At 30.0% G+C, this 12,671-nt stretch overlaps 1 protein-coding gene across 1 annotated transcript in view; it reads left to right on the top strand.

The window, feature by feature from the left end:
* LOC107445037 (carcinine transporter) overlaps positions 1-12,430 on the top strand; it is a 31,970-nt gene extending 19,540 nt beyond the window's left edge. Inside the window, exons 5-10 of the mRNA XM_071185596.2 lie at positions 846-975; positions 3,463-3,575; positions 4,052-4,263; positions 7,195-7,376; positions 9,806-9,969; positions 12,019-12,430. Coding sequence (XP_071041697.2) covers positions 846-975; positions 3,463-3,575; positions 4,052-4,263; positions 7,195-7,376; positions 9,806-9,969; positions 12,019-12,124 — 907 coding nt within the window. The 3' untranslated portion in view covers positions 12,125-12,430. The remainder of the gene's footprint in view (positions 1-845; positions 976-3,462; positions 3,576-4,051; positions 4,264-7,194; positions 7,377-9,805; positions 9,970-12,018) is intronic.
* The last annotated feature ends 241 nt before the right edge of the window (positions 12,431-12,671 follow it).

Raw genomic sequence — 12,671 nt, forward strand, 5'->3', positions numbered from 1 at the left:
TTTAGAGAAAGCAGTAAATTCCCTTTCCCCTTTTGTTTGCATTTCAAAAACAAACAAAAAAAAACGCAGACAAAATTAACTGATTTTACCAGTAGCAATTAAACGTATACCGCATGTGGCAATCTATGTTTAAAATTACTTTTATAATAAACACAACTATAATTTTATACATAAATTTAGCTTTTTTTAGTTGAAAATGTATGTGGCATGACAGTGTAACACTGGATAATGTTTTTCTCCATTCTTGCTTACCCTGCAGATTTCCTTTAGGGTTAAGATTTATAAAATAAATAGAAAATACTAGTTTACAAGATAAAGGTTGATCAAGAGCTATTTTAATTATGTCTAGTGTTTATGAATTTAAAACCTGTTTTGTGTTGTTTAAGTATTTCAAACGGTGATTTTCTATTTAACGAATTTTCCATATCGAGTCGAATTTTCCATATAAAGTCGTGGGGAGCCTTGCATTATAAGTCCGATATCAATTTATTAGGTAGACCGGAAAATTCTGTCTGAAAAGTACAAAAAAGTTATGCAATGATACAACATGAACTTTCATAAAAATTTTAAAAAAATTCAGTGATAGGGCATTTTACTCTCAAATGTGTACCGTTTGTAACAGTGTAATACTTTCGTTGCAATTGGAATATGTATGTAAATGCTCTTTTGTTCCATGTTTGCTGGGCCACTTTATGCTAGAACATTGAGTGAAGGGATAAATACCCTATGCCTTTTTCTTTTATAAAAGTACCTTTTGCAACAATGTAAAAGGAGGTGTGTAATTTCTCGGGCAGGATTTTCTGGGACACCTGATTGAATAAAACTGAACAATTATATTTTTGCAGATTTTTACCGGAATCACCCCGTTGGCTTATATCCCAAGAGAGGTACAAAGAAGCAACGAGAGCAATTAGCAGAATTGCTGAAACGAATGGAAAGACTATTGAACCCGTAGAATTGAGAATGAAAATACAAGTATGTAATTGAAAAATTAAATTAGCGTATCAAAACACAAGTATAATGCGTGTTCAATGATAAATTTTTTGATATGTTAAAATTTTGTGTGATCCAAAAAAGGTTTACCATCGTGTAGTTGAAAAAGTGGGGAGGGATATTTAAATATACCAAACTAGCAACGAAAATAAGAGGAGTAATGTAAATTTTCATATTTAAGAACCGTCCGCTCATTTGCACATGCACCAGGTCTGCTGAGATTTCAACGAACTGGACGCGATAAAATCTGATGGGTTGTTTACTTTGCAGTAAGCCACGTCTTCGAACTTGAGTTAGTGCACTACTCACTATCAGTATAGATTTATCTTGGAGGCGTTTCAGAAAACGAAGAAAAGAATATAAAGAATATTTAAAAAAAAAGAATTAAGAAGACGGGGTAAATTTCCTCATCATCGAAATTTATCTGGGCGCCCTTTTCCTATCCATCTTGAAATTTTACAGGATAAATTTACTTGAAGAAGATCAACCTTTAAGGACGTATCATATTTTTGAGATAGGTACTAAATATTATGTTTATTGAGTGAAATTCATTTTTTAATCAAAATAAAATTACCATTTATTTTCATTACAAAATCATAAATAATTTTTTTACGTGTTAAAATATTATTCTTGTTTATCCTTTAAGGCAAAATTATTTTTCGTACTTTTTTTTTTCATTATTTTGTTTTAATTTAGGTCAAAATAAAAGAAAAGTATTATATTTAGCATTTAATAATTTATAATTATGAAACACAGCATAAAACACTGGTGTCTTTTTTCTGCTTTAAAGGCAAAATCTTCTAAACTTGGCTCACTTCCAAACAATAATTTTTTTCGAAAATAGATAGATCTTTATTTAGTTGCAGTTATTTAGATCTAAGATAAACAATTATTCATCATTGAAAATACTTTAATTTACAAAATCAATCTATATATATATTTCTCTTACACGGCGATAAAAAAAAGCCTCATTACAACTCTCCTAATGGCAACGCTAGAAAATCAACCAATAATTGCCGCTAAAAATGTCACATGCCAAATCTAGATTGGGTGGCTCAACATATAGCACTTCTAAAAACGGAAACGGAAATAACCAGAGTGTAAAATATTATGTGCTTATGCGCATCGTATTTTTTGTTAAATAATTTATTTATTATATATGAGTTTATAGATGGTAACGAGAAGAGTTTTGTGGTTGCTATGGTGACTAATTAGAAGGTAAATTGTTTTTTTGAGTGAGTGTGAGATTTGTTTTTTGGAACTGCGATGCTGTAATTTTGTTGTTTAGTTAATAAATCTTCCTTTTATATTAAACGTGATAGTAGTTTCCTTAATTATTTGATTCGAAGTCCTTGGAGTTTTATTTGAGGTCAGTTTATTTTGTATTTTTTGACAAGAGAGAGCATTCTCACCAAACGAGATTTCTTCCGAAATTCAATGTTTTGTTTATGCAGGGTTTTTTCATTGCAATTTCTCTTATTTAAATTTTTAATAGACTTAATTATAGCCAAAATTTTAACCTTTTTAAAGAGATATCAGTTTTAGAAATTTTATCTTAAGATTTTATACTATAGCACATTTCTAATAGGTTTAACGAATTACGTGTCATTTATTTGAATTCTAATTTATTTTAATGACTTAGTATTTACTAAAAAGATGTAATTTTTTTTTAAAAAAAAAGTTGTTATATGGATTTGAATGATTGTTTTGAATTCTTAGAATTTTGTGCATTTGCAATGTACCTAAGTTAGTAGCGAGCGAAGCGAGCTTGGTTTGCGAAGCAAACCATATAAGATTGCGTAGCAATTTTCGGGGGTTGGCGAGCGTTAGCGAGCAGGGGGCACAGCCCACTAGTTATTAATAAATTGTTGAACATGAATGAAAAAAAAATTTATTTTTTTTCAAACTACTTTTTTTTAAATTTAATATTTTAGTACAAATATAATTTCGATAATCTAACAGATTCTTTTTCGTAACTATTAGACTGTTTTTTTTTTAAATTAAAAAATATCAAAATATATTTTTGCGTGTAATTAAAGCGTCAGAAAAAAATACATAAAAGCTGTCCCATCTGCGCCAAAAGGTTAAATGAAGAGCTTAGTGGATGAAACAGGTAAGCGACTTTTTTTAAAGTGGTGAAAATCTGGGTAAAACAAATAAGTGGTATCTAAACTATTTTATTATAGATTCGTCAGAAAGCTGGACTAATAAGTCCTTGCCTTATTTTATTTCCCATTACCTAACATGAAATAAAATATCATGGAAAAATGCTCAAAACTGATTTGGATTAGTTACATTAAAATTAAAGTAAAAGTAAAAAAAAAATCTGTTATATAGCCATACTGATACAATTACTTTATTATCCCTGATTAATAAGCACCTCTGATAATGTCACATACTCGTATTATCTTCTTAACTATTCAAACGTGTATCGCTACATGCATTTGACATTTAATTTTTTTTTTTCAGAAACTTGGTGAAAAAGTTAAGAAGGAGAAGTTGGAGTCTGCAAATAATACTTTTTTAGATCTGTTTCGCTTTCCGAATTTAAGGAAGAAGTTCTTAATAATTTCATTTTGTTGGTAAGAAGATGTTTAATACATAAGCACACACTTTCTGAGACATTTTTTTAATCTTTAAACGATTTTAATTAACTTATTAATTATGATATTAACAATTATAATTAATTAAAAATTTGGCAAACGTCTCCTTAGATGATGTTTTGCTAATCAGAAAAGGAAAAAATTGCAAAATCATGAAATTTTGATAATTTTTACTCAAACAATTTAAGCCTCAACAGCAACACCACACTACCCGACTTCTATCATAAGCATAACTGCCAAGAGTAGAAATATAAGGCCAAAAAGCAGTGATACTGCTGTGCAGCAAATATAATATTGCACGGTTTGCTCCAAAAGCAAAATAAAATTATCTAATAAGGGCTACAAAGATTTTAAAAATAGTGTCAACTATGACTACTTGAAGAAAACAACAGCACTCTAACAACTATTTTTATGTATTAACTAATTAAAAGAAAAGATTGCTTATTTTTCTGTAGGGTTGCAGACATATTTGCATACTATGGTCTCCAAATAAATGTATCAAATCTTGGAGGTGATCCATTTTTCAACTTTTTTTTCTTGGCTCTTGTCGAGATACCAGGACTTATTTGCAGCTGGTATTTTATGGAAAAATGGGGAAGAAGGTGGTGCTCAGTGTCGGCTTTAGCTCTCACAGGAAGTGCATGTCTTTTAGTTGCTTTAGTACCTGGTAAGTCAATTAATATTTATTTTCAATGGATGTCAAATTTCTATGCTTATAGGGAAAAAAAATTTAATGGTAGCTAAATTTATGTTTTAATGCATTTTTTCTTTGCACTGTAAATTTGACTTAAATTTATAATCCAAACCACTGCATGGGTAAATAATTCAAAATTTTATATGAAATACCATTTTGTTACAGCTTTCGCGTAGTGAAGTTTTTAAAATGGTGGTATATCTTTCAAAGTTACCGAAAATTCTGGAAGCTTTAGTTTTAATTTTTTACTACTTCTTAAAATATTTTCAAAAAGCATTGTTGGCTGCCCTGAAAATCGTTCAAACTTTTAACCTTGCTTGGGTTTAAAGACATTTTTACTGCAGTTTCTTATCCATATTTCGTTTCATATTTTATTTTAAACATCGCCAATAGGATAAATGCTTAAACTTGATTGGCTTACCGTTATTCGTTTTTTGAATTAAAAAAGAAGTGTTAATTTTGGGAGCTACTCAAAGATATTTAGGCTATCCGTAATGAAGACTTCATAATGATTCATAATAAGAACTGGTTTTGATCAGGCGAAAAAAACTTTTTCAGTTTCTACCTTAACACTTAAATCTGACTCCAGAAAACACTAAAAAGATTCTTTTTTAGGATTCTGAAGGATTTAGGATTTATTCTATTCAGGATTTTTAGGATTTTATGGATTATTTTTCAGTTTAGTTACTAATAAAAATAGTTGCATTTAAACAATAGATATAGATTATTGCATCTTAATATTGATGATTTTACTTAGTTTTTAAAGTTTTGGTTCCCAATAATGAAAAGCGGGTTGCCATGCCACAAAAAAAAATTTACAAAAATTTAAATATTTTCCATAATTGGAAATTGCATGAAAATGATCCAATGAATTATATATTCCAATAAGTCTTTTTAAGACACATAAAGGAGTTATATTGACTATTTAAATTTACCAACTAATTTTTATATAATGGATAATTTATGGATATTTTGGTAAACTATTTGTACTTTTCTAATATTGATTTTTTCCACACACTGCAAAAAAAAAGGTTTTTATGTTGTGATGACAGTAGGTAACACTTGTTGCATGAACTGAATTTTAATTATTAGGATATTAGAAAGACTGTAAATTTGTAACTAAAAATCGTACTGTAAAAACAGAAATCGTGAAAATGTTTTTTTTTTTATAAAAATCTTAACCATTTTCTTGTTGCAATGCTTCAGTGCCTCACTATTTTACCATTTCTTAATTTACCTTAAGATTTTTGATTCCAAATAAAATTTTCATTTTGGCACGCGTGTAAGGTAGTGCATTTTACTGAAAAAATAATTAATTAAATTCTTGCTTCGTACTTTATTTTTATGTAAGAAATATTTAAACTTGTTTTCTATTTCATGCAAATTGAATACAAAAGGGTTTTAGTCTGTCATTATTGGAATTTTATTATTATTAAAGGTGAGGCAGTAATTTTTTAATTAAAATTCTAAAAGTAAAAACATACATCGTAAAAAGAAAATTTTTTTTAAATTGAACTATTTTCTTCATTACAATTTATGCGGAGTTTCACTATTCTACGATTTCTGTATTTATCTTAAGATTTTTGACGAAAACAATATCTTCATTTTAGTTAGCTTTTGTACAGTGCAATTGAAAAAACAACGCAAGAGCGACTTTTTCGTAAAGAATTTTCGATATTTTTCAATTGCACAGCAATATTATAAATTGGTTTATTTTATAATACTACCGTACATAATAATGTATACAGTCCTTGGCCAAATTATTAGACGCACTATAAGATTCTGTCGCATCTTTTCTTTCGTTTCGGGCTCAATTCGTCCCCTGACTCAATTTTATTCTTTATGCGTCGTACGCTAGCTTCAGAAACTTCAATCTTCGCGATATTTCGCTGTTTGAAAATATTTTAGCACTCACTTTACTTCAACTTTTTTACATGGTAAAAGTTCGCCTTTTTTACTCATGATGAAAATGTTCCAATTGATTGAATTGACACACTGCACACAAAATAAACAAATAACTGCGTAGTATAAAACTGCGAAACTAATAAACACAGCTCATAAAGCCACAAAAACACGCCCGCAACTGACTCACACGAGAACGAGTCTGAAACCGGAATGCACTTGTTTACGTTTACACAAACGTAAACAAGTGCATCAATTTGGGTTAAAGGCCTGTTTACACTGTCCAAGTTCTAGAATCCGAGAAATTGGAGGAATTTCTCTGTCCAAGAAATGGGATGATCAAGTTCTTGAATGTCACCGATTGGTCGGAAGAAAAACTTGCGCACGCGCATTGTTCATATTCAACATTATAAAATAATACTTACATAAGTTTAAAATTACTAAATAAGTTGAAATAAAATTATAATAACACAAATAAACCTTAAAAGATCAATTTATTTGGACTAAAATGTATGAAAACAGACAACAAAATGACATGATCTGATGCCAGCTCGTTGATGTCACAATGCGTAAGATTCTGATTGGATAAAGGAGGAAAAACTTTGATGGAAAGGTAGAACATGCTCTACTATCGTCCAAGAACTTGGACCAAGTACTTGGATGATCGTTTGCACGATCCAAGCTCAAAGCAGAACAAGTTTCCATCAATATCAATCAATCTTCGTCCTAGAACTTGGATCGTCTCAACAGGCCATAACATTGCAATTCAATACGTTGAAAATAAATACAAATAGGAAGCATATAAAAAATCTCCTAAATAAAAACCCATTACATGTATGTTTTATATTACAAAAGTATTGCATATTAACTCGTGCGAAACATGTAATTATTAGAAAACTACGCCGCGTCTAAAAATTTAGCCAGGGATTGTATAGTATTATAATGTGTGTATTTTGTAGAAAAAAATTGTAAATGTGTATTTTATGGTACGTTTTTTGTCAGGAGCCCCAGTACTTGCCGTGGTCTGTTCTCTAATAGGTAAATTCGGAGCTTCCGCGTCATTCATGGCTGTTTACCAACAAAGTTCAGAATTGTATCCCACAACAATAAGAGCCATCGGAATGGGCATGAGTGGTACGTTTGCAGCGGTGGCAAATATCATAGTGCCTTACATAGTCTTCTTAGTAAGTACAACAGATTTGATATGATAATTTTATATTCAGGTCTGAAAGTTTACCATAGCTGCCAATATTCTTAGGGATTTTCCGAAATATTTTATTTTTAGGTTCAAAGTAATGGTAAAACTGTTGCTTTTTTTTTTTATCTAATTCTGTGATTTATAAATTTACTTAAAAATTATTTCATCTACAACTACAAATTTATAATTTAAACATCTATAGAATTGCATCTTAGCATTATGATTGTGTATATGTTAAACTGTGGCAAAATAAAAGAATAAAATTTTATTTAATTAATGCTTCAATTTGCTTTTGATTACTACTTCGAAATTTTTTTTATGAAAAAACAAATTTTACAAGTTCGGGTTATATATCTTCTTCTTAAACACTACAGTTGGTTACCGACCAAAGCCATGTCAGTCAGTTTGTGCCACCTAGATCTATTTGATGCTATATTTCTCCATCTATTAATTCCCAAGTCATTTAACACGTTCACGCCGGGGTGACCTGCCGGTGGGTCACGCTAGATCAGGGTTTCTTAACCTGTGGTTCATGAACCTCTAAGGGGTCCATTCCATGAGTTATATTTTGGGGGTCCGCTGACCACTCCTAATTTTTAAAACGTTTGGAAGCCTACCCATTGCTTGTACAGCGAGCTATGGCAGCTATAATTCCGTTTGCTACAGTGTATCTTTGCAAAGAGGGATTTTCCTCACTTGTGACAATAAAAATCGATTGAATGTTGAACATTATATGCACGTTGCTTTGTCGAAAACCATCCCTCAATTCAACTTATTAATTAAGGAAAAGCAGCAGCAACCTTCACATTAAAAATTTTAATTTTAAAAATTTTGTATACTATTAAAATAATAAAATTAAATGTTTTCTAATAATTGATGTTTTTTACAATTAATTTTTTCACAGGGGGGTGGTCCGTGACTTCTTAAAAAATTTTAAAAGGATTCCGTTATATCAAAAAGGTTAAGAAACACTGCGCTAGATTGTCTCATCTTGGCAGCGCACCGGTGTAAAATCTGGTATCAATAAATTTCATTTTTTAGTTTTTTTCCGGGAATAATAAAAATTCCATAACTACCAATTATTTTTAACGGATCCAATTTTTATATTGAATTGCTTCTTCGCCGTGATAAATTTCCTTACAGTGAATTGCCATTGCTGAGAATAGATTAACTCCTCCCGAATATTATCTAATATTGAAATAGTTCTTCTAGCAGTATTTTCTCTTTTCCCGTACCAGTATTTCAACTTTTCCCGGCGTGAACCACTTCTTTACTCTACTTAACCATCTTGTTCTAGGTCTTTTTTCTTTTTCACTCTGATGTTTGGAAGGTTCTAATTTTAACACCATTTTCATCGCTATATCGGTTTATATATGTTACCACCAAAGTTTAGAATCCGGCATTCTTAGAATGGCTAGGCATTGTATACAATGCCTTAAACTAGCCGGCGATGTATGAAACGGTGCATATTTCACACACTTCCCAGGCATTCTATTAATTGCCAAATGAGAACCCGGCAAAGTATGAAATACATTCGTTTCAAATATCAAGTGGCAAGGCCCATGGCTTTTAAGACATTTTTCAGGTTTAGAATTTGTCAGTTGAACTTGGCGGTTTGCTCGTGGGTAACACACACTTGCGTTTCATACTTTGCCGGCAATATATACAAAAGCTTTATCAGGAGTTTTTTTTTTCAAACTTTGCCTAAATAGCATTTGTCATTCTATGGAACGTCTAAGTAATATGTTTAATACTTAGTAAGAATATGTCATAATTTTCACACTTAATACTTTGCCTAAAAACGTCCGGCAATATATTCAATGCTAATTTCAAATGCATGAAACATTATTTTTTGTACAATAATCAACAATCACATAATAATGCGGTTACTGTACATTAAGATCTAAAATTTTTAAATTTTCAGAGGCGTAATTTTTCATGGAACATCGAGTACAGAGGGTTAACCCATTAATGCCCAGCTACAAATATTACAATGGTATAAAACACGCCTTTATGAAAAAGTAGCATCATATATTCGCTTAATCCACCTTCTGTTTAGCTTTGAAAAGACACTGCCTTAGATTTCAGATTTATATCATTTTATGCGTCATATTTTGCTTCATTTGCTTTTGATGAGTTAATGCAAATATTTCTCACGCATTTATGAGTCAATGAGAATTATGTAATAAAGCAAGCAAATTATCGGAAATAATTATTTTTTTAATTAATTTCATAATAATTCAAATATTTTGACATTGGAAACGTGTAAAATTTGTGATATAATTGGAATTTTCATTTTTTTTAATTTTTGAAGTCTAAATATAGTTTTTCGTGTCATTTGATCCATAAAAAAAGTGCTTACAAGCCATTTGAAAAGTTATTTAATTTCTTATTCAATATTCTTCTTATTCATAGGCGTTTATAGAAAAGTATATACCATTCCTCATCATCGGACTTGTGTGTGTACTTGCTGCTGTTAGTGCAACGTTCCTCCCGGAGACTCTAAACGAAGTTTTACCTCAAACGATTAACGATGCTGAAGCTTTTGGTAAAGGACAACAATTTTTATCCTGTAGTAGGTAAGTCGATGTCTGTTTAAATATCGATATGCATTAATTTATCCGCCTTCATCACAGCATATGAACGCTTTAAAATAAACATTTAATAATACTTCGCCGACTCAAATAAATTTTAATTCAAGATTTCGATGTTCCTTTTAAAGTTTTCAGTAAATAAACTTTGCCCCATTTTGAAGGGTGCTCTCTACTTGAACGAGTTAACACTGGCAATTATTTGTATGGTAAAATAAAACGTCTTCATTCCTTAAGATAAAGTGAAATGGTTGTTTTTATCTTTAGAAAATTTTTTCTTAAAAAGTTTTTATTTTAAATGCTAATTACGAAAGATTTGAGTCACAATTCTTTAACATTTTTAAAAGGAAACTTCCTCCAAAAATGGAACATTGGTGTTTAAACGTTTTTTTTTTTTTTTTTTTTTTTTTTTAAAAAAAAAAAACTTCTGGCAAATTTTTGAAATCTGTTTTACTGGATGCTGGATATCTTTTTAACTCGCCGTTTGGCTCGAAGCGCCAATGACCGATTCGTCTGCACTAGTATGAAATATGAATAGAGAGTCATTATTAAAGTCATAAACTGGTTTAGGTTGGGGAAAACCCCATAGTCAAGGAGAAGAAAAAACAAAAGGAAAAGTATAGCCAGGCTAGTAGTCAAATACACTGTAAGCACAAAAAGCGAGTGTGATTAGAGTAATGTTGATATAAAATGTAAGTAACATTAAGATAACTATATACAAAAGTCTATACAAGATATATAATTAAGACTAGTACTTTATTTTATAGAAATCTGTTTTATTCCATACGAACCAATTTTATTCGTTTCAAGGATATTTCCTACTGGTGGTAAAATAAAATTGAATTGACATTCATGAGCAAAAATATTTTTTTAAATCCGATACCATAATTAGGCCTGTATCGCGATATCTTGCTTCATTTTGTCTTTTCTTGTTTATCATTTTATGCGAATACGCTGGCAACAACAGCATACACAATAACATTGGCATAATGTCATCTAATCCTTAATTCAATTGCTTTACCGTAGTTTGGTTTACGTTGCGACCTAAAAAGGACAGCATTTTAATTTTCAGGAAATCTTTTTAAGCTCAATTATAAAATTCATAAATGGTGTTAACGAATCAGTAACAATAAATTTAGAATTCACGCTTTAATTCGATAAGATGTGGTTGAAGAAAGCAACTTCAGATTCAAATATTGCCGGGCAATATTTGAATCTGCAAGAAGAAAAGCAAAAAGAATAACAAGAAGATAATTTCATAGAGAGGAAAAAAATTTCATGCTATCATCACTGACCACTTTAGGGGATAAATAGTTATTAATGCTGAAATTGTTGATGAATAGACTTTAATATGTTGATATTTTTGTATAACCTAAAAAAATAAGTTAAAATAATATCATGTTAAATTGCTAGATGTCTCAAAAACCTGAAGATTTGAAAAATCAACAAAACCCAAAAGAGCTAGAAATATGCGATTTATTGCATTCTGTTTAAACTAGGTTTTCAATCTTATAAAGTTTCAAAATTGGTTTCTAAGTTCGTCAATGGATGGGGTGATTAACTGATATATACGACAAAACAATGTTTTCGAAATAGCCACTATTTGCAGCAACAACGTGAGCACGAAAACGAAAGACTTTCGTGAAAATATTTCAGTTGGAACTGTCTAATATACAGCAGATAACATTGTTTCCTAGTTTTTCCAGTAAATATCGATAAACTTTGTTTTACGAATTACTGAAATGTTTTAGTAATAAATAATTTTATTTCAAAATTTGAATGGAGAAAACCGTACTTTTTTTTTTATCTCTTCACGATTTTCTTTAGCTTTTAAACTGGACATTTAAATTACTAAATTTTTAGTAATTTTCTCTGTGTTAACTTTTTTTACTGTAATTCGGCCTCCTATATGGCAGGATAAAAAATATTAAATGAAATATTTGCCGCAAAAAAAGTAATATGTGGATTTCAAAATTCCATAGAATTGCGAACTATATTAAAACTATATTCTATTAAATTTCATTTTATATGTTTCAGTAAAAGGAGGAGTTCAGTAATATCGAATGAAGATGAAAAATCACCACACCTTCTGAAGGATACAAGTAATGATGAAAACTCTTGGAGAAAGATCTCCCTTTCATAGCATTGCTTAGTGGCACAACGAAGGATTCGGCTACAATATTTTTTAAACGAGAATAAATGTGATACAAGAGGATAATGACAGAAACGCAACAAATAAAAACAGGAGTAAAAAGCATTTAACTCTTATTTTCTGTTATCAAAAGCAATTGAATCTTCTGATTTTTGCTGGAAATTTTCTTTTTATCTCTAAATTTACAAAGTATATACGCCATCTTTTTTTTTTTTTTTTTTTTTTTTTTTTTTTTTTTTTTTTGATTACTTAAAAAAATTTCAAACTCTATTTATAATAAACATTATGCCATTTTTCCCCTTCAAGTCAATTCTAATCACCTTTATTTATTATTATGTATCATCTTTTTCACCTTTATTTATTTTTTCCTTCCCCTCCACTTATCTCTCGGCTACCGAATTTTGTCAAGTTTTATTTTTCACTTTTATTTTCCATTTTTCATTGGCATCTTTACGTTTTTTGTTTAAAATCTCTCTTAATATACTTATTCACGTATAGCAAGTCTTGAGAAAAAAGGCACTTGTTTTTTGTTTTGTTT

The sequence above is a fragment of the Parasteatoda tepidariorum genome, chromosome 5 (assembly GCF_982258835.1).
Source record: "Parasteatoda tepidariorum strain Cologne lab strain chromosome 5, Ptep-v5.0, whole genome shotgun sequence".
Taxonomy (NCBI): Eukaryota; Metazoa; Arthropoda; class Arachnida; order Araneae; family Theridiidae; genus Parasteatoda; species Parasteatoda tepidariorum.